This window comes from Phocoena phocoena, chromosome 3 (genome assembly GCF_963924675.1).
Source record: "Phocoena phocoena chromosome 3, mPhoPho1.1, whole genome shotgun sequence".
Classification (NCBI taxonomy): Eukaryota; Metazoa; Chordata; class Mammalia; order Artiodactyla; family Phocoenidae; genus Phocoena; species Phocoena phocoena.
The window spans coordinates 160,741,916-160,766,722 of record NC_089221.1 but is presented as its reverse complement, the minus strand read 5'-3'; the positions used below and the strand labels follow the sequence as shown (position 1 = coordinate 160,766,722).

At 48.7% G+C, this 24,807-nt stretch overlaps 1 protein-coding gene across 1 annotated transcript in view; it reads left to right on the top strand.

The window, feature by feature from the left end:
• CPAMD8 (C3 and PZP like alpha-2-macroglobulin domain containing 8) overlaps positions 1 to 24,807 on the top strand; it is a 99,249-nt gene that overhangs the window by 19,665 nt on the left and 54,777 nt on the right. Inside the window, exons 11-19 of the mRNA XM_065873781.1 lie at positions 1,568 to 1,795; positions 3,940 to 4,110; positions 6,949 to 7,077; positions 13,530 to 13,713; positions 15,027 to 15,199; positions 15,809 to 15,958; positions 16,331 to 16,492; positions 17,988 to 18,130; positions 21,529 to 21,591. Coding sequence (XP_065729853.1) covers positions 1,568 to 1,795; positions 3,940 to 4,110; positions 6,949 to 7,077; positions 13,530 to 13,713; positions 15,027 to 15,199; positions 15,809 to 15,958; positions 16,331 to 16,492; positions 17,988 to 18,130; positions 21,529 to 21,591 — 1,403 coding nt within the window. The remainder of the gene's footprint in view (positions 1 to 1,567; positions 1,796 to 3,939; positions 4,111 to 6,948; positions 7,078 to 13,529; positions 13,714 to 15,026; positions 15,200 to 15,808; positions 15,959 to 16,330; positions 16,493 to 17,987; positions 18,131 to 21,528; positions 21,592 to 24,807) is intronic.

Here is a 24,807-nt window from a genome sequence, read left to right as displayed (position 1 = left end):
GGAGCTAGCCACCATCACCTGTGTTTGGCAGAGACTCAAAGGCAGGTGGAGAAGTGGGAAGGCTTTATAGTGAAAGAAAGGGAAGGCTTCCAGTGTGCCGTGATGGGAGGCTATTGGTGTGCAGAAAGTCATGGGCGGGTAACTAGAAACAGGCATCCAAAGTGATTGATGAGGGGGTGCACATTTGGCTCTTTCCAATTGGTCCTAAGATGGAAGTGGGAGCCAAAATCAGAAAAATTGTCAGTTATGAATCTGGTCCTGGCCATTTGGGGCTTGTTGTGACGGGGGTTATGGTTTGGTTGCTATTGAGATAGGGGTCTGACTTCTTACAAGTCTGACTTATAGATACAGTTGGCCCTTCCATGTCTGAGGCTTCTGCATCCCAGGATCCCAGATTGAAACTCTTTGAAGTGGGTTGAATCCGCAAATGCGGAGCCGCGAATACGGAGAGCCGACTGTAATGGGTTGGCTTCCTTGCTGGTGCCTGCAGAGTGTGGGTCCGAGTTCTCTTTTTTTCTGTATTATCTGGCCCTGGTCCATTTGTATATTCAGTCTCTCAGTGGTGTCTCTCTGTTTAGTTGTTTGAAGAGCTCCCAGACTGTTTTCCAAAGTGGCTGCATGATTTCACGTTCCCGTGCGTGTCCAGTTTTATAAGCTGGTTTTTGTTTTTCTTTTTCAACTTAACATTAAGTTGTGAGTGTGCTACTATGTAACATACACACACATTTTGGAGATTCGGTGCCCCTGTAGGCATTAAACCCTGTCAGCGCCACCTCCTTCCCATTTCCACCCGAAGCTATGTCTTCATCCCTTTGCCACCTGGGATGTGTCCCCGCTCTCTGTCCCTGAGGCTTCTCTTCTGTGGAGTAGACACCCTGGCCCCTCACCTCTTTCGTGCCTGGTGTTGGTGCCCTCGGTATCCTAGCCATTGTCCCTGGAGGCTGCCCCTGGTGGCTCTTGCCTTAATTTTCTCCTTTACTGAGTAATTCACTCCACAGCTGTTTGTGGATGTGGATTATTTGCCAGCCTCTGCCTCCAGGTCCTGAGATAGGGGTTGATTGAGGGAGTTCTGTACCCCGGGCGTGGGAGGCGAGCCAGTGCTCCAGTGTGGCTGACCAGGTTCAAGTCCCTGCCTGCAGTCTGGCCCGAGGGGTTGTCTCACCTTCTGCCCAAGGAGCTGACTCCCTTCCTCCTGGGACATAATGCATGTCCAGCCAGGGATTCAGTCCCCACGCAGTGACTCACGGCATAGGTTGGGTGGGTCACCGAGTGTCCCCCTGGGCCTCCAAGCCACCAGAGCCACCTACTTTTTTTTTTTTTTAATATTTATTTATTTGGCTGCGCCTGGTCTTAGTTGCGGCACGCAGGATCTTTGTTGCGGCATGTGGGATCTGGTTCTCTGACCAGGGATCGAACCTGGGCCCCCCAGATTGGGAGCATGCAGTCTTAACCGTTGGACCGCCAGGGAAGTCCCCAGAGTCACCTACTCGAGCTCTGCGCTTGCGAGTCGTCTCTCAAAGCCACTCCAGCTCCCGGCGAGCATGACCTGTGTGTTTCCCGCCTCCAGATCCACGGCTCCCAGGACTTCAACATCTGCGTGAAGGACATGATCCTGGCCGATGTCCCTGAGCACTTCCGGGGCACCGTCAGCATCTGGGCCATGGTGACCAGCACGGACGGGAGCCAACAGGTGGCTTTTGATGACTCCACCCCCGTCCAGAGACAGCTGGTGGATGTCCGGTACTCCAAGGACACCAGGAAGCAGTTTAAGCCGGGTCTGTCCTATGTGGGGAAGGTAAGCCCTGGGCATGGTGCCCAGCAGGGGCCGTCAAGGTCACAGGTTCTGCGCTGCCTCCCAGCCCAGCTCCTGCCCAAGGACCACTGTGTAACCACTGCAGTGCATGCCGCGCGCCCCACAGCCGTGACTTGGCTGAATACTACGTCGTTTGATTGTGCCAGCAGAACTTTTGCCCTCTTGGGATCAAGGGACTGCTTTGCTGAGTGTGATGAGAGCTGGTACTCAGGGCAGGGGACACTGGACATTCTGCTCCACCTAAAAGCATGGTTTACTTTAATCCACATAGTTAGACATTCCCGTACCTAGAGCGTTAAACCATGATGCTACGTATCCACTTATTATTTTTTTTTAACATCTTTATTGGAGTATAATTGCTTTACAATTGTGTGTTAGTTTCTGCCTTATAACAAAGTGAGTCAGCTATACATATACATATATCCCCATATCTCCTCCCTTGCATCTCCTTCCCATATACACTACCAAACGTATCCACTTATTAAATCACCTTCCTTAACTGGGTTGACGTTATCTCTGGATGACTTAATAGCTAAGTCCCTAAAAGTCAGATCCCCGTCCCTGAGACAGACTGATTCAGATCCCCTGTGGGGAACAGCATTTTGAACAAGCCCCCATCTCCCTCCCACCCACCACACCATTTTTTCTACACAGTAAAGTTTGAGGTGACTAGAAATTCGAGATCCTTATCCTAATTGCTGAACTGGGGCATCTGTGTTTCAATTGCAGCTGGGGGAGTCAAGGCCAGTGGAGCCTAGCATCACCTCAGGGGGAAGCTGGCCATGCCCTCTAACCCCTGCCTCTGCCCAGCACCCACACCCCTGTCCCCTTTTATGTTCCATGGGTCACCCACAGGATCCTAGCGGTCTGTCCTCATGCTGTGTCCTGCTTCTCCTGCTCTGCTCTGGGACCTCTCTTTTCTCCTCCGTGATGAGATCTCAGCTCCCACTGTCCCACACACAGAGACATGGCTTGTGTGCCCCTGGCTTTGAGGGTACCAGCTTGAGTAGAAGCTAAGGCACCATGTGCAGGGTCAGATGGTGTATGAAGAAGGGGCTTGGAGCTGTCCATTCAGTGAAAGGGGAGCATTTCACCTGCATCTAAGAAATTTTCTACTGTCTGCCTTAAAGAACGGAGCTGAAGCTGGTCACCCCATCACCAGATAACCTACACAGTTGAGGGGTGCTCCAGGGTCCTTCAGGAACCACTGACCATATTTCTTCACAATATCTGAACCCCTCATTCTGACTGCCTTTTCTACCTGCCTGAATGAGTGAGGTCTGAGAGTCACGTGGCATGGTCCGTGGCATTGCCCGCCCCATTCCTACCTGGCTATGGCACCAGGAGAATGGCTGGCATGGGGTGATTTGTGCCTTGTGACTTCTTTGCCAAGTCTAAGGTCATAAAAGTTTTCCCCTACGTTATCTTCGAAGTGTTTTGTAGTTCTAGCCATTACATTTAGGTCTCTGATCCATTTTGAGTTAATTTTGGTATATGGTGTGAGGTAGGGGTTCAACTGCATTCTTCTGCATGTGGAGATCCAGTTGTCCCAGAACCACTTTTTGAAGGAATTGTTCTTTCCCCATTGAATGGTCTTGGCACCCTTGTCATAAATCAATTGACTATAATCTTTTTCTTTTCTTTTTTTTTTTTTGCTGTGCCACTCGGCATGCAGGATCTTAGTTCCCTGAGCAGGAATTGAACCCATGCCCCCTGCAGTGAAAGCGTGGAGTCCTAACCACTGGACTGCCAGAGAATTCCCCCTCACCATATTTTAATCTTATTTTTTTGAATCAATTGACTATAGATGGGTGGATTTATATCTGGACTCTCAGTTCTTCTACTCCACTGGTCTGCATATCTGTCCTTATACCAGTACCACGTGTCTTGATTACTGTACCTTTGTAGTACGTTTTGAAATTGAGATGTGTGAGTTCTTGGTTCTTTTTCAGGATTGCTTTGGCTGTTCGGTGCCACTTGCAATTCCGTATGAATTTTAGCATTAGATTGTTGATTGCTAAGAGGAAGCTGGCTGGGAGTCTGCTGGGTGATTGGGTTGAATCTATAGATCCATTTGGGAAGTGTTGCCACCCTAACCACGTTGAATCATTGGTGACTCCTTCCAGGTGGAGCTGTCCTACCCAGACGGCAGCCCGGCTGAGGGGGTGACGGTCCAGATCAGGGCAGAGCTGACGCCGAAGGACAACATATACACCACCGAGTCTGTGTCCCGGGGTGGGCTGGTAGGGTTTGAAATCCCCTCCATCCCTGTGTCAGCCCAGCACGTGTGGCTGGAGGTGGGTGAGTCACCTAGACCCTTGTCATTCAGCCAGCAGGCATGGATTTGGCCCCTCCTCCAGGCCATGCTTGGGCACTGGGTCAGTGGACCTGGGTCCTGCCCCTGCCCTGAGGGAGTTCAAAGTCTGATGGGGGAGGCTGATAGTAAGTCAGATAACCCAGCCACCCCAGAGTGAGGCGGGGGCTGAGAAGAGATGAGGGTGCCTGGCTTCTGTGAGGGGATCTTCCCAGGTGGACTCCTGACAAGGGGGAGGTTCAGCCAGGCTGCTTCCAGGAAGGTGGAACAGCATATGCACAGCCCCAGAGGCCCAGAGTCCTAGCGTAATTGGATCCTGCAAATGCCCAGCCAGCCAAGCCATTTCAAGAAGATATGGAGGAGGGAGCCAGTGGGGCTTCCCCTCACCTCACAGGGGTGCTCAGGGCTTACCCAGAAGGCAGTCTGTCACTCCAGTGCCCATAGTGGGGGATGTCTGGGCGGGGCCACAGGTGGGCAGACGGGAGGGGATGATGGAGAGGACACTGAGCCTGGAGCTGTGGAGGTAGAATTGGCAGGACCTGGTGTCTCCTTGTCCGGCGAGGGAGGAGCAGGTGTGGTAAAGAGGATGTCCCAGCCCTCACCTCTATAGCTGGTGGTAGGCGTGGTGGCCCCACGGACACTGGGATGGTGGGGACAGAAGGTAGCTGAGAATAAATGTGTAGGTGGGAGCCGAGGACACTTGTGGTCACTATGTCCCCTGTGGGCGACATGTCCTTAAAGACTTTTTTTTTTTTTTTTGCGGTACACGGGCCTCTCACTGTTGTGGCCTCTCCCGTTGCGGAGCACAGGCTCCGGACGTGCAGGCTCAGCGGCCATGGCCATGGCTCACGGGCCCAGCCGCTCCGCGGCACGTGGGATCTTCCCGGACCGGGGTAGGAACCCGTGTCCCCTGCATCAGCAGGTGGACTCTCAACCACTGCGCCACCAGGGAAGCCCTCCTTAAAGATTTTTAACAGCCAGGGATCCCCAGGCCACCGACACTTTTTACCACCTGGCTACAAATTTGGAGGTTCCTGCTACCCCACTACCTTACAATTACAGCACCTGTGGACATGTAGCATTATATTCATTTCAGGTGTTCAACATAATGATTTAATGTATGTATATATTGTGAAATGACACCGCAATATGTCCAGTTACCATACACAGTTACACTTTTTTTTCTTGTGATGAGAACCTCTAAGATCTATTCTTTTAGCACCTTTCTCAAATGTACAATACGATATTATTAACTATAGACCCCATGCTGTACATTACATCCCCAGGACTGAATTTATAACTGGAAGTTTGTATTTTTTGCAATTACAGTTTTATTATAGCAAAATGATACAAATTGGGACCAACCAAAGAGAGAGACACACATGCATAGGACGAGAGCTGGGAGGGTCCCCAAGTTGTAGCTTCATGTGCTGTCCCCATGCAGTTGGGACACATCACCCTCCTGACACTACACAGAGCACTGCCAATAGGGATGCACACTTCCACTTTGGTGTCCACCGTTTTAATTGGGGTTTCACTACATAGGCTTGATTGATTAATCATTGGCCCCATGACTGAACTCAGTCTCTAGTCGCCTCCCCTCCCTAGAGGTCAAGTTGATACCACATCATGTGGCTCAAAGCCCCAACCCTCTAATCCCATGATTGGTCTTTCTGGCATGATTGTCCCCATCCCGAACTATCTCATTAGCTCATATTATCAGGACCCACCATGAATAACAAAGACACCCGCATCACTTGGGAAATTTTAGGGGTTCAGAGGCTATCTGCCAGTAACTGAGATAAAGGTGGGCCAGCTTCTTTTCTCTAGTTGTGGTGAGCGGGGGCTACTCTTCGTTGAGGTGTGGGCTTCTCACTGCGGTGGCTTCTCTTGTTGCGGAGCACGGGCTCTAGGCATACGGGCCTCAGTAGCTGTGGCTCGTGGGCTCTAGAGCGCAGGCTCAGTAGTTGTGGCGCATGGGCTTAGTTGCTCCGCTGCATGTGGGATCTTCCCAGACCAGGGCTCGAACCCGTGTCCCCTGCACTGGCAGGTGGATTCTTAACCACTGCGCCACCAGGGAAGTCCCCAGCTTCTTTGTTCTTTATCACACAGAGGTCTTAGACTACTCCCTTCTTGCCCCCACTTCTGGCAACTCTCTTGTGTTAGCCACACTTTTCCAGCAGCAAGTGAAGGCAACAGGTTCAAACTCCCAAAAGAGCAAAAGTAATATAACGGGGCATGAAGGGGGAGGATGGAGAACTCCAGGGGGAGCAGCGTCCACAGCTCTGGGGATGCTGCCCAGCGCGGCTTCTCCCTCTCCTGACCACCATCTCCCCTGTGCTCACTTCCCAAGGAGGTTTTACCCTCCGAGAAGCCACCGAAGCTGCTGGCAAGCCCAGGACATGGGCTTCCCTAATATGCCCATGATGGAACTGTCTCTCAGTGGCCACGTGGGCCACCTGCCATTGCCTGAGCCAACCCCCAACACCCTGTGGCCAGCCTTGGACACTTGCTTCCCGTGGAGCTGGGGAAGAACAAGCTAGCCACACTGGACCCCATACTCTGAGAATTGGGGAAGAGGTTCTCCAAAGGGAAATTGGAACATGAGAAGATCTTGTTGCAGGGCAGGGCAGGGCAGGCAGAAGCGTGGAGTCGGGACACATCACCCTCCTGATACTACACACAGAGCACAGGCAATAGGGATGCTCACACCCACCTCAGTGTCCACAGTTTTTATTGGGGTTTCATTACATAGGCCTGATTAAGACCCCCTTCCGACACCAAGCATCCAAGCCTTGATCAAATACCCTCTCTTCTTTAGACCAAGGTGACAGCCCTCGGTGGAAAGCTCGTGGGGGCCCAGTACCTGCCCAGCTACCTCTCCCTCAGCAGCTGGTACTCCCCCAGCCAGTGCTACCTGCAGCTGCAGCCGCCCTCCCTCCCCCTGCAGGTAAGGCTTTCAGGTGTGCCCTTCTGGAGCAGGACGGGGCCCGAGGAGCAGCATGCATGTGCCTCCAGGGAGTCTGCACGTGCCCCAGCAGGGTTAATACTCATGCTGACACAGGAGCCCCATCCCTCCGGCAAGGGGAGTATTCCATGGAATGAATTCCTGTCATTCATTTATGATGGACATTTAGGCCAAGGCCAGGGTTTACTGTGATGTCACCTGCCCTCAGGGTCCCATTGGCCCTGGTTCCCCACTGTCTGGAGTTTCTTGTGCAAAGGCACCGGAAGTCACCCACCAGACACTTGCAGACACACCGAGTGCAAAGATGAGACAAACTCAGAGCTGGGTCTCACGTTATAGTTCTTCCCAAGTCTGTTATTCCATGATCCAAATTAAGTAAGATGCGTGAAGATGTGTGTGGAAATAGGGATCCGTAAACACTGAGCAGAAACTACGGAGACTTCCCATACACCCACTTCCCCTGCACGCAGTTTCCCTGATTATTACCATCTGTTAAAATTGATGAGCCGCTATTAATATGTGACTATGGACTGAAGTCCCCAGTGTATGTCAGGGTTCCCTCTTGGTGGTGCACGTTTTATGACAAATGCACAATGTCACGTATCCACCGTTACAATGTCATACAGGATCGTTTCACTTCCCGAAAAATCCACTGTGCTCTACCTATTCCTCCCGCCCTCCCTCCAACCCCTGGCAAACGCTGAGCTTTTCACTGTCTTTATACTTTTTCCTTTTCAGGAATGTCATAGAGCCAGAATTATATAGTGCATGTACTTTTCAGATTGTCTTCTTCTTTTTTAAAAAATATTTATTTATTTATTTGGCTGCAGTGGGTATTTTTTTTTTTTTTTGGCTGTGTTGGGTTCGTTGCTGCACGAGGGCTTTCTCTAGTTGTAACGAGCGGGGGCTACTCTTCATTGCGGTGCCCGTGCTTCTCATTGCGGTGGCTTCTCGTTGTGGAGCACGGGCTCTAGGCACGTGGGCTTCAATAGTTGTGGCACGTGGGCTCAGTAGTTGTGGCACATGGGCTTAATTGCCCTGCAGCGTGTGGGATCTTCCTGGACCAGGGATTGAACCTGTGCCCCCTGCATCGGCAGGCGGATTCTTAACCATTGCACCACCAGGGAAGTCCTGTGCCAGGTCTTAGTTGCAGCACGTGGGATCTTTGTTGCCACTTGCGGGATCTTCGTTGTGGCACGTGGAATCTTTTTTAGTTGCGACATGTGGGATCTAGTTCCCTGACCAGGGACTGAACCCAGGCCCCCTGCATTGGAAGTGCGGAGTCTTAGCCACTGGACCACCGGGGAAGTCCCCAGATTGGCTTCTTTCATTTAGCAATTTGCATCGAACTACCTCCGATTCTTTTCCTGACTGGAGAGGGCCTTTCATTTTCGTGGCGAATTACATTGCAGCATACGGTTTGGATCAACTGCGGTTTGTTTGTCCCCTCACCTCTTAAACGATGTATACGTATATGTATGTTTTATAAAGCACTCCGTTAATTCCCCTAATTGATGTTCTGAGGGCTGAGCCCGGCTGCCGTGGGTGGTGGCAGGCTTGCCAGCATTGCCTCTAATGGAAACCACTTGCCAACGGGACTCCCAGGCCCTACCAGCCCTGTAAACCTCTGAGATCCCCTCTCCGAGGGTGCTGCCCAGACCTGAGGGGCCCCTGGGATGCGTCTTGGCGGAACTGAGGTGGCAGGGCTGCCTATTCCCTGGGTTTAATGGCCCTCTGTGGGGGTTATGAGAATGAGAAACTCCAGTGAGATCATGCCCAGCTTGGCTACACACCCTGTTCTTGTTTTAATACTGTTTCACCATCTGTGCTGCGTAGGGATGCTGGGGTTGGCCACCTTCTTGTGGGGGTGGGAAGGAGTCCTGTGTCATGTCTGCTGGGACCACTGTTCCCGTAGGCGAGGACTTGGCTGGGCTGCTCAGAATTTCTTCTTGGAGGGACACCTCTGTCCTGCCTCAGTTAGGTCAGCAGGCGCCAGCTCTCCCCGTCCCAGACTGTCATCGAGGGGCCCTGAGTGTGACCTCAGGGCATTGAGGCAAGAGTGGCCATGCCTGGTGCAGTCCCAGCTCTGTGTTGGGGCCCTCCAGCACCAAGGGATGTACAGGGAGGAGCTGCTCTGTAAATGGGACTGTCACCCCAATATTTTAGGGTTGCTCTGATGCCATGGGGTTAGTTCGTGAGAAGAAAAAGATTTGCACTCTTTCCTTTTTTTTTTCCCAACATCTTGAACAGAAAGAGACTTTTGTTTGGGTGTTGTTATAAGGAGGATATTTGCAAATTTAGAGAGAAATAAAAAAAAGTATAATAAATAACCATACGCTTTTCACCTAGATTTATGAATTAATATTTTGCCTCCATCCATCTACCCACCCATCTACCCACCCACCCACTCACCTACCTACCCATCCATCTACCCATCCACCCATCCATCCACTCATCTATTTATCTCTCCATCCACCCATCCACCCACCCATCTACCCACCCCCCCACCCATCCACCTATCCATCCATCTTCCCATCTACCCACCCATGCACCCATCATCCACCTACCACCCATTCCCCCACCCATCTACCCATCCATCCATCCACTCACCTATTTATCCATCTATTTCTTTCCACCTTATTTATTTATTTATTTATTTATTTATTGCGGTACGCGGGCCTCTCACTGTTGTGGCCTCTCCCGTCGCGGAGCACAGGCTCCGGACGCGCAGGCTCAGCGGCCATGGCTCACGGGCCCAGCCGCTCCGCGGCACGTGGGATCTTCCCGGACCGGGGTAGGAACCCGTGTCCCCTGCATCGGCAGGTGGACTCTCAACCACTGCGCCACCAGGGAAGCCCTCCCCCTTTTTTGACTGCAGTATTTGAAAGTAAATTACAGATATGATGCTTCACTCTTAAATACTTGAGCATGATGTGTTTTAAAAATAGGGACATTCTTCAACATGACCGCAAGGTCATTGTTATATCTAAGAAAATTATATTAACTCAATCACATTGTTTAACTCACAGGCAATATTCAGATTCTCAAAGGTGTCCTCGAGATATAGTTTATATATGGTGTGTGTGCGCACCCATGCATGCCTGCACATATGTGTGTGTGCATGCATGTCTTGCAGATGCATGCTTGTACATGTGCACATGTGTGTGCGCTCACCTGTGTGAGCATGTGTGTATGCGTGCATGGATTTTACTCAGGATCAATTTAAAAGTTGCATCTGGCTCTTCCTGTGTCCGTAATCGTTCTTGATCTAGAACAGTCTCCCTGCCTTTTCGTTGCCATGACTTCTGTAAAGAATTCAAGCCTGTGATCTTGTAGATTATCCCACATTATGAGTGAGATTCAGGTTAAAACATGGTTCTGGCAAAACCACTATGTACGTACTCCTTTTGTTGAGTGCCATCAGGAGACACAGATTTGGGCAGCCCCACCCTTGCTGAAGCTGGGTCTGGTTCCTACCAGCTCTTTCCCTCTGCAGGTGAAGCTAATAAATAATCTGGGTGACACTCTGAGGTCCCTGCCACAGTGTCCTGAGCCCCAGCAACCTTTCACCAAATGCCTTTGGCATCTTTGATGATTCTTGCTGTAATCAGTTATCACATTGGCTTTATGATGGATATTCTGATTTCTGCACTTACCGTGATTCTGACATTCCTTCTAAATTTATTAGCTGGTAAAAAAAGAACTTGCCCCACTATTAATTTTGCTGTATTATTGTTGTTTTCAGTGTGCCTATGGAGTTGTGAACTTCTAAAAGATTATTCAATGTGTTATAATCTGTTACCACCATGCTTCCTTTTTTCATTTCAGATTTTGGAATAACTTTAGACTTACAGAAGAGTTGCTCATATAGGGCAGAGAGTTCCTGCATATCCTTCATCCAGCTTTCTTTCCCTAGTGTTTTAAATTGTTTGTCTTTTTGTTTTTGTGAGGGTACTTTATATATTTTGGACATTAGACCCTTATCAGATATATGACTTGGAAGTATTTTCTGCCATTCTGTGGGTTGTCTTTTCACTTTCCTGATAGTGTCCTTTGATGCCACAAAGGTTTTTAATTTTGGTGAAATCCAATTTATCTATTATTTTCCTTTGGTTGTTTGTGCTTTTGGTGCCATATCTCAAAGAAACCATTGCCAAATCCAAGGTCATGAAGGTTTACCCCTGTGTTTTCTCCTAACAGTTTATGGTTTTAGCTCTTACATTTAAGTCTTTGAACCATTTTGAGTAAACTTCTGTATATGGTGTGAGGTAGGGTCCAACTTCATTCCTTTGAATGTGGAGATCCAGTTGTTCCAGAATCATCTGTTGAAAAGACTGTTCTTTCCCCATCAAAACGTCTTGGCACCCTTGATGAGAATCAATTTGCCACAGATGTTTATTTCTGGACTCTCAGTTCTATCCTATTGATCTATATGTCTGTCCTTATACCAATACCACACTGTCTTGATACTGTAGCTTTGTAGTAAGTTTTGAAATTGGCAAGTGTGAGTCCCACAACCTTGTTCTTTGTCAAGATTGTTTTGGTTATCCTGGATCCTTTGCATTTCCGTGTGAATTTTAGGATCAGCTTTTGCACTTGGACAAAAAAGGCCACTGGCACTTCGTTAGGCTTCCCCCTAATGTTACCATCTTATGAGACCATGACACATTTGTCAAAACTAAGACATCAGCACTGGACATGACTATTAACTAAACCCCGGACTTTATTTGCATTTCCCTAGTTTTTCCAGGCACCTGCTTTTTTTGGTCCAGGATCCCATGCAGGATCTCACACTGCATTTTGTGTCCTCCAGTCTGATGGTTTCTTGGTCTTTCCTTGTCTTTCATGATCTTGACACTCAAGAGTTCATTCTTCTTTCTGCTACTCCAGTTTCCCAAATTTGGCTGTGGGAGTGAGGACCTTTGGGTCAGCTCCTTAAACGGGTGGGTTCTTGTCTTCAGTGGGAAGTAGAATGACATTTATTAACCACCCACAGTGAACAGGTGTGGTGTTGAGAATGATACATTCATCATTTCATTGGATCCTCAGGACCTTCTGTCCAGGAGATATAACCTTATTTTACAAATGGGGAAACTGAGGATCAGAGAGGTGAAATGACTTGACCAAGGACCCACAGTGAGAATGATACTCACCACTCACCACCTCAGATTACCCTCCTCTGGGCATTCAGGGTGGCCCAGATGTTTGGGGAGAGTCATGGATTGTAAAACATGGGGCAGAGGAGGGAACCTCTGGGGCAAAAGTCCAGAGGATGACTTCTCATGCAGCCTGTAACATCAGTGTTGGAAATGGTCACACTCCAAGCTCTTGGGGAGGTCACAGGACCTGGGAGACCTCAGCTGTAACACAGGGAATGAGGGCAGCTTGGAGGTTAAGCATGGGGCTCTGGCTTCAGCCCTTTGGGGTTTGAATCCTGTCCCCACCACTCACTGATGTTGGGAAGGGATCAAACCCCCTCTGGAAACTTGGGGATTGTGATAGAACCCAACTCATCAAGTGTATATCCAATGAGAAGTTCCAGCCCATTGCCTGCACTGGTGCCTGTGAAGTTAGGGAATAGTCCCCAAGACCATCCCCCATCAATTGCAGAATTTGGGGGGGGGGTCACCAAACCACTTTCAGTTTCTTTAATCTCTAGAGGGAGTCACAGAATCACTGAAAGCTGTTAGAATCAGTTACAGTTTAATACAGTGAAAGATACAGATTAAAATCAGGCAAGGCAAGAGGATCATAAGGCAGGGGCCAGGTGAGTTCTGAATGTGAACTTCCAGTTGTCCTCCCCCCACAGAGTCAAGGACAGTGTGGCTTTGCCGGCAACAATGTGTGACTACACGCATGGTGTACTGCCAACCAGGGGTGTTCACCCGAGCCTCAGTGTCCAGGGTTTTTATTGGAGGTTAGTCACATAGACATGGCTAACCACCTGCCTGGCCGACCCTAGTCTCAGCCCCTCCAGAGGTCAAACTGATATGGTGTGGTCTAATGTCCCTACCATAAATTATATTGTTAGTATCTGGTGTGGCCCCAGACCCCAGATAAACAAAGACTCAGCAGGCAGGCAGGACATTTCAAGGCCTTAAAGATCACCTTCCAGGAGCAGGGGACGAAGGCCAGACCTCTCTTAGGCTAGGTTCAGATCCTTACTACACTGCACTCACTGAGAGGTTCCGTACCCTTATCACGGTCCATCTGCAGCACAGCCCCATTTACAGAGCATCAGCTGAGGTTGCCATGGCGATGTGGCCACAGCCAGGACCAGATGCTGAGCACTCAGCTCTGAAGCTAGTGCTCCTCCCTCAGCTTTCTTGGACTCCCTGTGGCCCCACAGTGGCCTTCTCCCTAGGGTAGGCTGTGGCATTGGTGTTGGGCTGTGGGTGCCAGGCATGGCTCCCCATGCTACATGTCTCCCACAGGTCGGGGAGGATGCCCATTTCCCAGTGAAGTCCACGTGTCCCTGCAATTTCACTCTGTACTATGAGGTAGCTGCGAGGGGCAACATTGTGCTCTCGGGCCAGCAGCCTGCCCACATCACCCAGCAGAGAAGCAAGCGGGCAGCCCCGGAGAAACACATCCGCTTAATGCACCTTTCCGAGACAGGTGAGCTAGGCCACGGGCTGGAGTTTCCTATATTCCTTCTGAACCATTGAGACTGGGGTGGGTGCCTCAGCAAGGAGGAGTAGGCAGGGTGCAGCCAGGAGTGGGGGCCTGCCTCAGGGTGGAGGGCACATGTTCCAGGTAAGACCGGGTTGGGGCCAGGAGGTTGGGCAGTGACCAGCTGTTGGAGGCAGCTCCTCTTGAGCCTGCCATGGGCTGGGCCCCTGCACAGGCCCATGATGTGCCAGGTTGCCATCTGCCAGGCCCCTTCTGCCTTTGCCCAGACTGATTCCACATTCAGGGGTCCTTCTTTTCCCTCTCCTTGACTCTACATGTTCCTCACAAGACCCACCTCCTCCCCTGGGTCTCCGCAGCCTCCTCCTCTTCACAGCCCTTCTGCCTAAAGCAGGATCCCCTAACTGAGGACTGTGGACACTTGCAGGATATTCTTTGTGATGGGGCCTGTGCTGTGCACTGTAGGGTGCTGAGCAACATCCCTGATCTCCCCCCACTAGATGCCAGGGGCAACCCCCCTACACACAGTATGACAACCTAAAATGTCTCCAGATATCACCAATGTCTCTAGGGGGAAAAGTGACTCCTGGGTGTGAATCACTGAGATAGATAGATAGATAGATAGGGAGACAGATTCATAGAATTATCAATAGATAAATTGATGGATGGATAGAGTCATGGATAGGTGGGTGGATAAAGAGATAGCTTTATAGATAGAATCATCAATAGATAAATTGATAGATGGATGATTAGATAGAGTCATAGATGGATGGATGGGTGGATAATTGGACGGATGGATGGATAGTTAGATGGATGATGGATAGGAAGGCGGGCAGACAGGCAGACAGGACGTCAGACAGGGTCTCTCTCATCCACGTCACTTTCTCATCCTCCACACTACTGATGTTTGGGGCCGGATTATTCTCTGTGGGGCTGTCCTGTGCATTGTAGGGTGTTGGATAGCATCCCTGGCCTCCACCCACTAGATGCCAGTAACACCCCCAAGTTGTGACAACCCAAATTACCAAACGTCCCCTGGGGAGCAGCATTGCCATGGTTGAGAACCACCGGCCTGAATGGTGCTTTGGACATTGTGCATCCACATCCTCTTGGGTTTATCTTCCCTTCTGGGTGAAATAACAGGGGGTGTGAGTATCCATGGAGTAGTTGCCCTGGGCCAGCCCTGGGCTGCCATCTCTTCGTGCTACCCCCTATGTAACCCCCAGAGCAACTGGGGCGTCAGTGGTTCTACTGTGGGATGCTGAGTTTTCACGTCTGTCCCCACCTTTGACTTGTCTAAGAGCCCTCTCCAGCCCCAGCAGCAGAGGTCAATGTGTGCGTGACCTCTCTCCGGCTGACCGTGACCCCCAGCATGGTCCCCCTCGGCCGCCTGCTGGCCTTCTACGTCAGGGAGAATGGAGAAGGGGTGGCTGACAGCCTCCAGTTTGCTGTTGAGACCTTCTTTGAAAACCAGGTAGAGCATCGGGTACCAAACTGGGGGAAGGAGAGGCGATGGGCAAGAGTCATCAGGGCTGAGGGCTCCAGGGTGTCGGGGCTGGGGTAGACCGCACACAGCTGCCACTCAGACTTCACATAGTACGACAGGCAGGACTTTTAAGGGTTGCCCTACCTTCAGGATCCTAAGTTGCGTCTTTACTGGAGATCCTCCAAAACTCACCCAGATGGGGATTGCATTCATTACACACAGGAAAAGTGGTCAGCTGTTCTCTGTCCCTGCTGGGCTCCAGACCTAAGGGACACCACTCATGTCCCCCCAAACGGGCTCCACCCCCCACGTCCTCTTCCTGCGCCCTCCAAAACTGGCTGCAACATGTCCTCTGTCACCGCCCACCTCCCCACCTCTCTTCTCCCCGCCCATCTTCTGCACAGAATGTACCAGTTGCGCCAGCCTAGTTCCGGTCATTCAGCCTCCCATCCCTTTCCTCATCTATGCAGCAAAGCCAGGGTCCCAGCTGAGCTGGCGAGGACCGACTCTTCTCGGAGGGCAGAGAGGGTGGGTGGGTGGGTGGGTCTGGAGAGTTTGGTCAAGCTCCCGAGTTTTCTGCTGTGTGTTTGGGTCCAGGTTTCACTGACATATTCAGCAAATGAGACCCAACCCGGGGAAGTCATCGATCTGCGGGTCAGGGCTGCAAGGGGCAGTTGCGTGTGTGTAGCTGCGGTTGACAAGAGCATCTACTTGCTCAGGTCTGGGTTTCGGCTGACTCCCACCCAGGTGAGCGGGGGCCCTTGGGCGCTGGGCTCCAGCATCCTCACGGACGTCTCTTCCTTTCCAATAACTGAAAAGCCCCGTATAAATCCAGATTGTCTCTCTTCACTGGGTTCATTCTCAGCAAACCCCATCCTTGTCGCTGTTTGGGTGCAGTTAAAAGATCTTGGAGTCAAATCCAATGTCACGTTGTCCGGGTCCCACCTCTTCAGCCCCATGCTTCCCATCTTAAAAATGGGTTAATGCCACCAACTCCTGTCTGCTAAGATTGGTTCCAAGTGATACATGTGAGAGGAGGTTGAGATGGGAGCATGCCAGGCCGGATTGGGTTGAAAAGAAACCCTCAGTTGACCAGTTCCTGCTCCCCTTTGTTTGTAGGTTTTCCGGGAATTGGAAGATTACGATGTTTCTGATGCTTTTGGGGTGTCCAGGGAGGATGGACCCTTCTGGTGGGCTGGGCTGATGGCCCGACGACGCCGGCGCTCCTCCATCTTCCTGTGGCCCTGGGGCGTTACCAAGGACTCCGGGTTTGCCTTTGCCGTAAGGAGAGGTGGTCTTGGACCCCACCGCCCCCTTCTGAGCTCCTTTTCCTTAGAAACAAAGGGTCTCGGGATACAGAGATGGGTTGGGGTGGAAGTTTCCAAACTTTTAGCATTGCAGAATCTTTTTTGATTCTCCCCAGTGGAAGCTCATATGTGGACCCTCCCAGTTTGCAAAACGGACGAGAGCAGAATGAGTATCCATTGATAACTTGAACTTGTTCTGGAGCAATGATGATGAAAGTGCTTTGGTGGAAGGAAAACCTACACTATGGGTGCAGGTGCCGTGTTCTCAGGTCCCTTGCTGACATTTATAGCTCTAATCTGTCCCCCTTCCTTCCTGGCTCCGGGGACCAGGGCACTGCTGGAGATGCAACACACACAAATGTCATTCTAGCCTACTTTAGCATGCTGGCGGTCTCCACTCAAATGCACGAGAACACTTTTCATCCTAGGTTTTAAATCATTTAAAAGGCATCCTTGGGAATCCTCTGGTGGTCCAGTGGTTAGGACTCTGTGCTTTCACTGCTGGTGCCTGGGTTCAATCCCTGGTCGGGGAACTAAGGTCCTGCAAGCCCTGCGGCATGGCCAAAACAAATTAAAATAAATAAAAGGCATCCTTTTCCTCCCATTTTTATTATGGAACATTTTCAAACATACAGAAACGTTGAACAAATTAGCGAACACCTGTGGATCCACCACTTGGATCCCACAGTTAACATTTTGCTGTATCAAATATATATACCAATATATATACATATATATCATTTTTTATTAAAGAATTCTTTTGATGTGGACCATTTTTTTGAAGTCTTTATTGAATTTGTTATAACTGCTTCTGTTTTATGTGTTTTGGTCGTGAGGCACGTGGGATCTTACCTCCCCGACCAGAGATCAAACCCGCACCCCCTACACTGGAAGGTGAAGTCTTAACCACTGGACCACCAGGGAAGTCCCTATATTATAACAGTAATAACTGCAGCCCACAGTCATTGGCTCTTGGTCCGGATCAGGCACTGCACCAATTGATTTGTTTTAAATAGAGGTGAAATTCACATAGCAGAAAATTAACCCATTTTAAAGTGAACAATTCAGTGGCATTTAGTACATTCACAGTGCTGTGCAAACCAGCACCTCTGTCTAGTTCCAGAACATTTCCATCACCCCAAAAGGAGACCTGTCACCATTAGCAGTCACTCCACACCCACCCTCCCCCAGCACCTGGCAACCACTGATCTGCCTGTGGGTTTGGACGTCTCATATAAATGGAATCATACAAGATGTGGCCTTTTGTGCCTAGACCACAAACGCGCTGGCCTCCCCTCTGCTCTGCCCTGGATGGTTACCGGGTCCCATGACCCCCTTAGTCCGTGTCACCAAGCCTGGAGAGAGGACTGACTCCCTCAGGGCTACGCAGCCGTGATGTTGGGGCAGTGACCTCTGGGACTACAATGTCCACTTCCCCACTATGGGTCTGGGCATTATCTGTTGCCTAGGAAACAGGACTGGTGGTGATGACAGACCTGGTGAGCCTGAACCACCGGCAAGACGGCGGCCTGTACACTGATGAGGCTGTCCCTGCCTTCCAGCCCCACACAGGGAGCCTGATGGCAGCAGTGTCCTCCAGACAACCCCCCAGGTAATTGTCACTGCCTCGAGTAGGGTTGTCTAAACTCATACTGTTGACATTTGGGTCTGGATCATTTTCTGCAGTGAGGCTGTCCCACGCACTATAGGGTGTTGAGTGGCATCCGTGGTCTCCACCAACCAGATGCCAGCAACCCCCCGCCCCTACCCCCAGTTGTGACAACCAAAAATGTCTTCAGACATTGCCCAGTGTCTCCTTGGGCCCAGACTCACCAATGGTCTAGTGTGCTGGGGCAATGAGCACTTTGGTCCTGCTCCCCCTAGTCCTTGGACCCATCCAAGTGCATGGAATTGGGGGTTAGGGGTGCAGAAGAGAAGGAAGGTGTAACAGGGGAGCAGATCTGCCTAGGGACAGACAAATTGGGGCAGGGTGGGAAACTGTGGCTTGATCCTCCCACTCCCAGAGACTCTGCTTAGAAAATTCTCTCTATTACCCTTTCTCCTTCCTCCCACCATTTCCTCCTTCCTTCTGTTCCTGTCTCTTCCCCCTTCCCCTCCAACTCTTTACCTTTTGGAGTTAGACACCAAGTAATTACTTTTCAGTCTTTCTTATTTTAAATCAAATGTTTAAGCCTCAGAGTGTTGCTTTGGCTGCACCCAAGTTGTGCTATGAAGTGTTTCCATTATTGCTGGCTTCCAAATAGATTCCTACTAGCAGAAAAATTGATTTGCCCAGATGTGGCAAGTGACTTACCCAGAGGTGTTTTCAATTTTCAAGTGATTTTTAAAATTATTATAATTTTATGTGTTTTATAAATTTGTGTCAGATGTGCATAATGGCCAGAGAACATGGTCTGTATGATATCCACTATGGTCAACAAACATAGTCAGTATGATACCCATCATCTGGTTTTTATTTTGGAGACGGGCTATGTGGTATATGGTCTGCTTTTGTAAATGCTCATATCTACTTGAAAAGAATGTCCAAGCTCCTGTCATTGGGTATAGGATTCTCTATACGTACTTTTGGTCAAGTCTATGGTAGATGGTGCCCAAACCCTCCATATCCGTGCTCATTTTGTTTCTTTGTTTGTTTGCTAACTTATGAATTACTGAGAGAGAGGAGTTCACATCTCCCCCTTAGATTTGTGGCTTTGTCCCTGGTCTCATGGAAACCTTTGTTTCACAGAAGGTAGTGTTTCCTGTTCTCTCCTGTCTTTCCCTTTGTTCCCTCCCTTCTGCTCCCCCATCCCCCACCTGTCTTCTTTCCCACCTTCTTCATTCTCTGCCTCTCCCACTAACTCCTCAACTCCAGCCAGCTTGGTGAGGGGTAGGGTGTTTTGAAGACCTTGCCTTTTCACTCTCTCTGAATTTAGGGATGTGTAGGCTGGGAAAAGGGAGGCAGGCCTTGGATGTACCCTTTCCTACCAACTCATTAAATGAGAAGCACAGAACCAAGTGGGCCAGGGATGGGGTCAGTGTGGTCAGCAGTGCCCCAGCATCTGGGTCTCTTTGGAGACCTTGAGGGTGGCACCCAGACTCCTTAGCCCTTGTTCTGAGCCAGATGTGGCCCAGAGGATCTCCCACCCTGGCAGGCCTGTCCATGAAAACCCTCTTCTTCTTTCAAGCCCTCTCTGCCCAGATTGGGAACCTTCCCAGTCCCCCCAGTCTCCTCTGCAGTGGTTTCTGGATACCTGGATCCCCTAGGTTCTTCCTGCCCAAGTCACACGTTTAACAGGCCCACAGGGGTCCTCGTTTCCAAACTCCACATCAGGGCATAGGCAGACCAGGCTCCCCCTATGGTACTTTGGACGCACACGAAGGCATTTCTGAGATGTGGTTGAGTGAGGAGGTGGAATATTGGCCCCTGAGCATCCTTCAGCCAGACACTACTCTGGAAGCCTGGAACCTCCCATGTGCATGCCTCCTGAGAGCTTGGCCTGAAGTGGATATGCAAGCAGCCTCGAAACCCAAAACCTCAAAGGGAATTGTAAATCCCAATGCAGAAAGGCATAAGAAATGCCTTAAAAAGCAAATGTTTGTGCCTTTTTGTAATTGGATAATGCATCCTTATTCTGAAGGACATTTTTCTTAACCATATGCATGTGGTTAAATTATTTTTCAAAGAGTATGAAAGGGTATATAATGAAATGGAAGTCTCCCTCCCACCTCCTGATCCTCCGCTCCCTTCTAAGAGGCAATAATGGTCAATAATTCCTTAGATATCCTTCTAGAAATTTTCTGTGTATACACAAGGATTTAAAAAAAAAAAAAAACGCCGTGGGAGAATACTATAATACTGTTCTGTGCCTTCCTTTTTAAAGTCAGCGATAAACCTTAGAGGCCATTTCATACCAGTACATATATACTTACCTCACCCTTTTTCACTGACACATAATATTCCACGGTGTGAATGTACTGTCATTTGATTAACCAAACGATGTTTGTTATTTCTCACAGTGCTGCAGTGAGCCACACCGTAGTCTGTCTTTGCACATGTGTCTGTGGTTAATTTCAGGGTTCATCCCTGGGAGAGGTAACCTCAGGTTGAAAGAGATGTGAGCGTTTCTAATCTTGAGAAGTTTTGCCAGATGTCAAGTAGGGCTTATTAATATTATTTTTCAAAGAATAGGACAGTCCCTGGACTTCCTTGGCAGTCCAGTGGTTAAGACTTTGCCTTCCAGTGCAGGGGGTGCAGGTTCAATCCCTGGTTGGGGAGCAAAGATCCTACCTGCCTCAGGGCCCAAAAACCAAAACATAAAACAGAAGCAATATTGTAACAAATTCAATAAAGACTGTAAAAAAGAAAAAAAAAAAAAAGAATAGGACAGCCCCTGAGGAAGGTGGGCTGTGAGGCTTCTGAGGATAAACCAAGAATGAAATCACATGAAAGAATGTATATACGTACAACTGAATCACTTTGCTGTACTTCAGAAACTAAACTAACGCAATGCCCTAAGTCAACTATACTTCAATTAAAAAAAACTAAAAAAAAAAAAAAAATGAAAGCACAGAGGAAGGGGGAGAGGGGATAGGAGAGCTCTATGTAATGATGCAGAAAAACATGGCAAACCCAGGGAGGGAAATTAACAAAGGAGAGGACATGGGGTGGTCCCTGTGGCCCTTCTTACCTTCTAAATTCAGGATGCGAGGCACCACTGTCGTTTTAAGAAGCCTCTGTCAAGCCTTTGATGCCTCGCTTGTACTAGTCCTAATCAAGTAGAATGTTAACCCTGCCAGGTGAAAGAATTAACACATTATGTCCTATTAGAGTAGAACACTAACCTTTCCAGGGCAGAGAATTAAAACGCGTAGAATATGAAGCTGCTGGGTAAGAGAATTAACATGTTATAGGCTAATCAAGTAGAATGTTAACCTGCCAGGTAACAGAATTAAGTTATGTCCGTGAAACTTTAATCATTTCTTTTTTTTAAACAAAAATTTTCGTAGAGCAGAGAAGAAGAAAAGGACCTACTTCCCTGAAACATGGATTTGGCACTGTCTCAACGTCAGGTAAGTATGATTTCTTTCCTTTGCTGCCTTTGTGGGCTGACTCAGAGGCACTCATGAAAGATGGTTCCCCGTCGGTGTGCCTGGAGATCTGACACCAACATCTGAGTAAGACATTGGGCATCCTTTTCTAACACATAAAACTCAAAGCTATGAAGTCAGCCCCAAATCCCTCTGCAGCCTCAGACATCTGCCTGTGAAATACGAAATTTGAGGGCTTCATGCTTCTTAACAACTCCCTCTTGGGGTAACTCTGTCCGCTCTGTTTATGTAACGAGCTCATTAAAATGATTACAATTCCCTGGAACATGAACTCAGTTCCACCCACCCACCCCCTCCTCGCTCCTCAGGGGACTCAGGCTCCTGCCCGCAAAACAGGCTGCTTCTCTCAGCACATTTCCTTTCTGCATTGTTTTCTCTTTTAGTTCGCCTTGAAGCAGCAGTGCTGTGCTAAATTCTTGCCAGATGCAGTTGGCTTTTTTCTTTCAATGCTTAGTGTCAGAAGGTAGTGGTGACTTGCCCTGGGAAACCAGTTAGGCATGAAAGTTCAGACCCTGGGGCTAGTGGATTGGCCAGCGGGCGGACCGACTGCTGAGCTGGGGTCCCCTTCTTGGCATGAGATGCCGTGGTACATGCTCAGCACAGAGCCAAGCACTCAGCTGGGGGTTCCTCAGGCTGCTTTCACGGATGTGCGTGTCCTCATTATGGGCAGTCTTCCCCGCTGGTCAGAACAGAAGCTGATTACTGCATTTTGTTCTGGGAGTCCAGATTTAAGATGGGCTGTCGGTCCATCATCAGAGATGTACGGAGAGTAAAAATGTATCTATTTTCTGTGTGCTGGGTGATGTTTTGGGTGCTGGGTAGTGTTTTTGGTGCCAGGGATGGCACCTTGAACAAGGCAGATAGGGTCCCCTCACGTGTAGAATTTATGTTTTATGCCTCCAAAGGCTTCATGCTTCAGTAGGGCCAGTGTTCTCATGGAGGGCTTGGCCCAGGGCTTGGGAGGAAGTAGAGGGACCCTTTCCCAGGGCAGGTGGAGCCCAAGCTGGGTCCCACAGGATAGTTAAACAAGAAGGGGGGAAGGGGGTCCAGGAGGCAGGACCAGCATGGGCAAGAGTTGGGGCTTGGGAGAGGCTGGTGATTTTCACATGGTCGGGATGAGGCAGGTGGGGCCAAGAGGACGAGGCAGGGAGTGTGACGGCCGTGTGGTCTGTGGTGGGGGTGTGGAGAGCCACAGAGGGTTGCTGGGAGGCATTTGGGATTTGAGACGGTCTCTCTCCCTCTGTTGGCTGGAGCAAGGATGAGTCAGAGAGTACAGATCTGAGACCAAGGAGGAGGTTCTCGCTGGGCCCAGGCAAGGACTCGTCAGCTCTTTTTTTTTTTTTCTTTTCTAATTTTTAAAATTGGTAAAATACACGTAACATAAAATTTACCACCTTAACCATTTTTAGGTGTACGGTTCAGTGGTAATAAGTGCATCCGTATCGTTGTGCTGCCATCACCACCCTCCGTCTCCAAAACTCTTTTCCTCTTGCAAAACTGAAACTATGTCCCCATGAAATACTAACTCCCCAATCCTCCCTCCCCTCAGCCCCCTAGCGTCCACTCTTCTACTTTTTGTCTCTATGAACCTTACTGCTCTAAGGACCTCATGTAAGTGGAATCATATAGTATTTGTCCTTTTGTGACTGGCTCATTTCACTTAGCATGGTGTCCTCATGGTTCATCCTTGTTGTGGCATGTATCAAAATTTGCTTTCTTTTTAAGCCTGAATAGCATTCCGTCGTATGGGTGGACCACATTTCGTGTATGCATTCATCCTTTGGTGGACACTTAGGTTGCTTCCACCTTTTGGTTATTATGAATAATCCTTCTGTGAATATGGATGTGCAAATATCACTTCGAGACCCTGCTTTCAGTTCTTTTGGGTATATACCCAGAAGTGGAGTTGCTGGATCATATGGTAATTCTGTGTTTAATTTTTTGAGAATTCACCGTATTGTTTTCCACAGTGGTTGCACCATTTTACATTCCCACCAACAGTGCACAAGGGTTCTTTAAATGTTGGATAGAATTTACCAGCGAAGCCATCACATCCAGAGGTTCCCTTTTTGGGAAGATTTTGATTGCTGATTCAATCTCCTTACTTGTTAGAGATCTATTCAGATTTGTTATTTCCTTGTGATTCAGTCTTGGTAGGTTTTGTGTTTCTAAGAACTTGTCCATTCATCTAGATTATCCAAGTTGTTGGTGTACAGTAAGTCTCTTAAAATCTTTTTTTATTTCTGTGGAATCAGTAGTAATGTCCCCACTTTCATTTTGGATTTTAGTAATTTAAGTCTTTTCTCTTTTTTCTTAGATCATCTAGCTAAAGGTTTGTTAATTTTATTAATCTTTTCAAAGAACCAACTTTTGGTTTCATTGATTTTCTCTATTATTTTTCCTTTATTAAAAAATTTATTTATTTATTTGGCTATGCCGTGTCTTAGTTGTGGTGTGCGAGATCTTCATTGCAGCATGTGGGATCCTTTTAGTTGCAGCATGCGGGATCTAGTTCCCTGACAAGGGATCGAACCTGGGCCCCCTGCATTGGGAGCGCAGAGTCCTCCTAATCACTGGATCACGAGGGAAGGCCCTCTCTATTATTTTTGTATTCTTTATTTCGTTTTTTTCTGCTATAATCTTTACTATTTCTGCTTCTTTATTATTTGATCTCTTTTGTTTTTCTTTTTCAAGTTCTTTAAGTTACAAAGTTAGACTGTTTATTTGAGATCTTATTTTTTAATGTAAGCATTTACAGCTATGAATTTCCCCCTTAATACTGCTTTCGATGCATCCTGTGAGTTTTGGTGTGTTGTGCTTTTGTTTTTATTCATTGCTAAGTCCTTTTTTTCTTTTTTTTTTGCAGAGATTTTTAAAAATTTCTTTCAAATCCAGAGATAATTTGAGTAGCAAAGTAAAACAGTTAATTTTTGACATATCATTTATCTTTGCAAAAACACTTCTTTTTCTTTTTGAATTTTATTTATTTTATACAGCAGGTTCTTACTAGTTATCTATTATATATATATTAGTGTATATATGTCAATCCCAATATCCCAATTCATCCCACCACCACCACCACCTACCCCGTTTTCCCCACTTGGTGTCCATACGTTTGTTCTCTACATCTGTGTCTCGATTTCTGCCTTGCAAACCGGTTCATCTGTGCCATTTTTC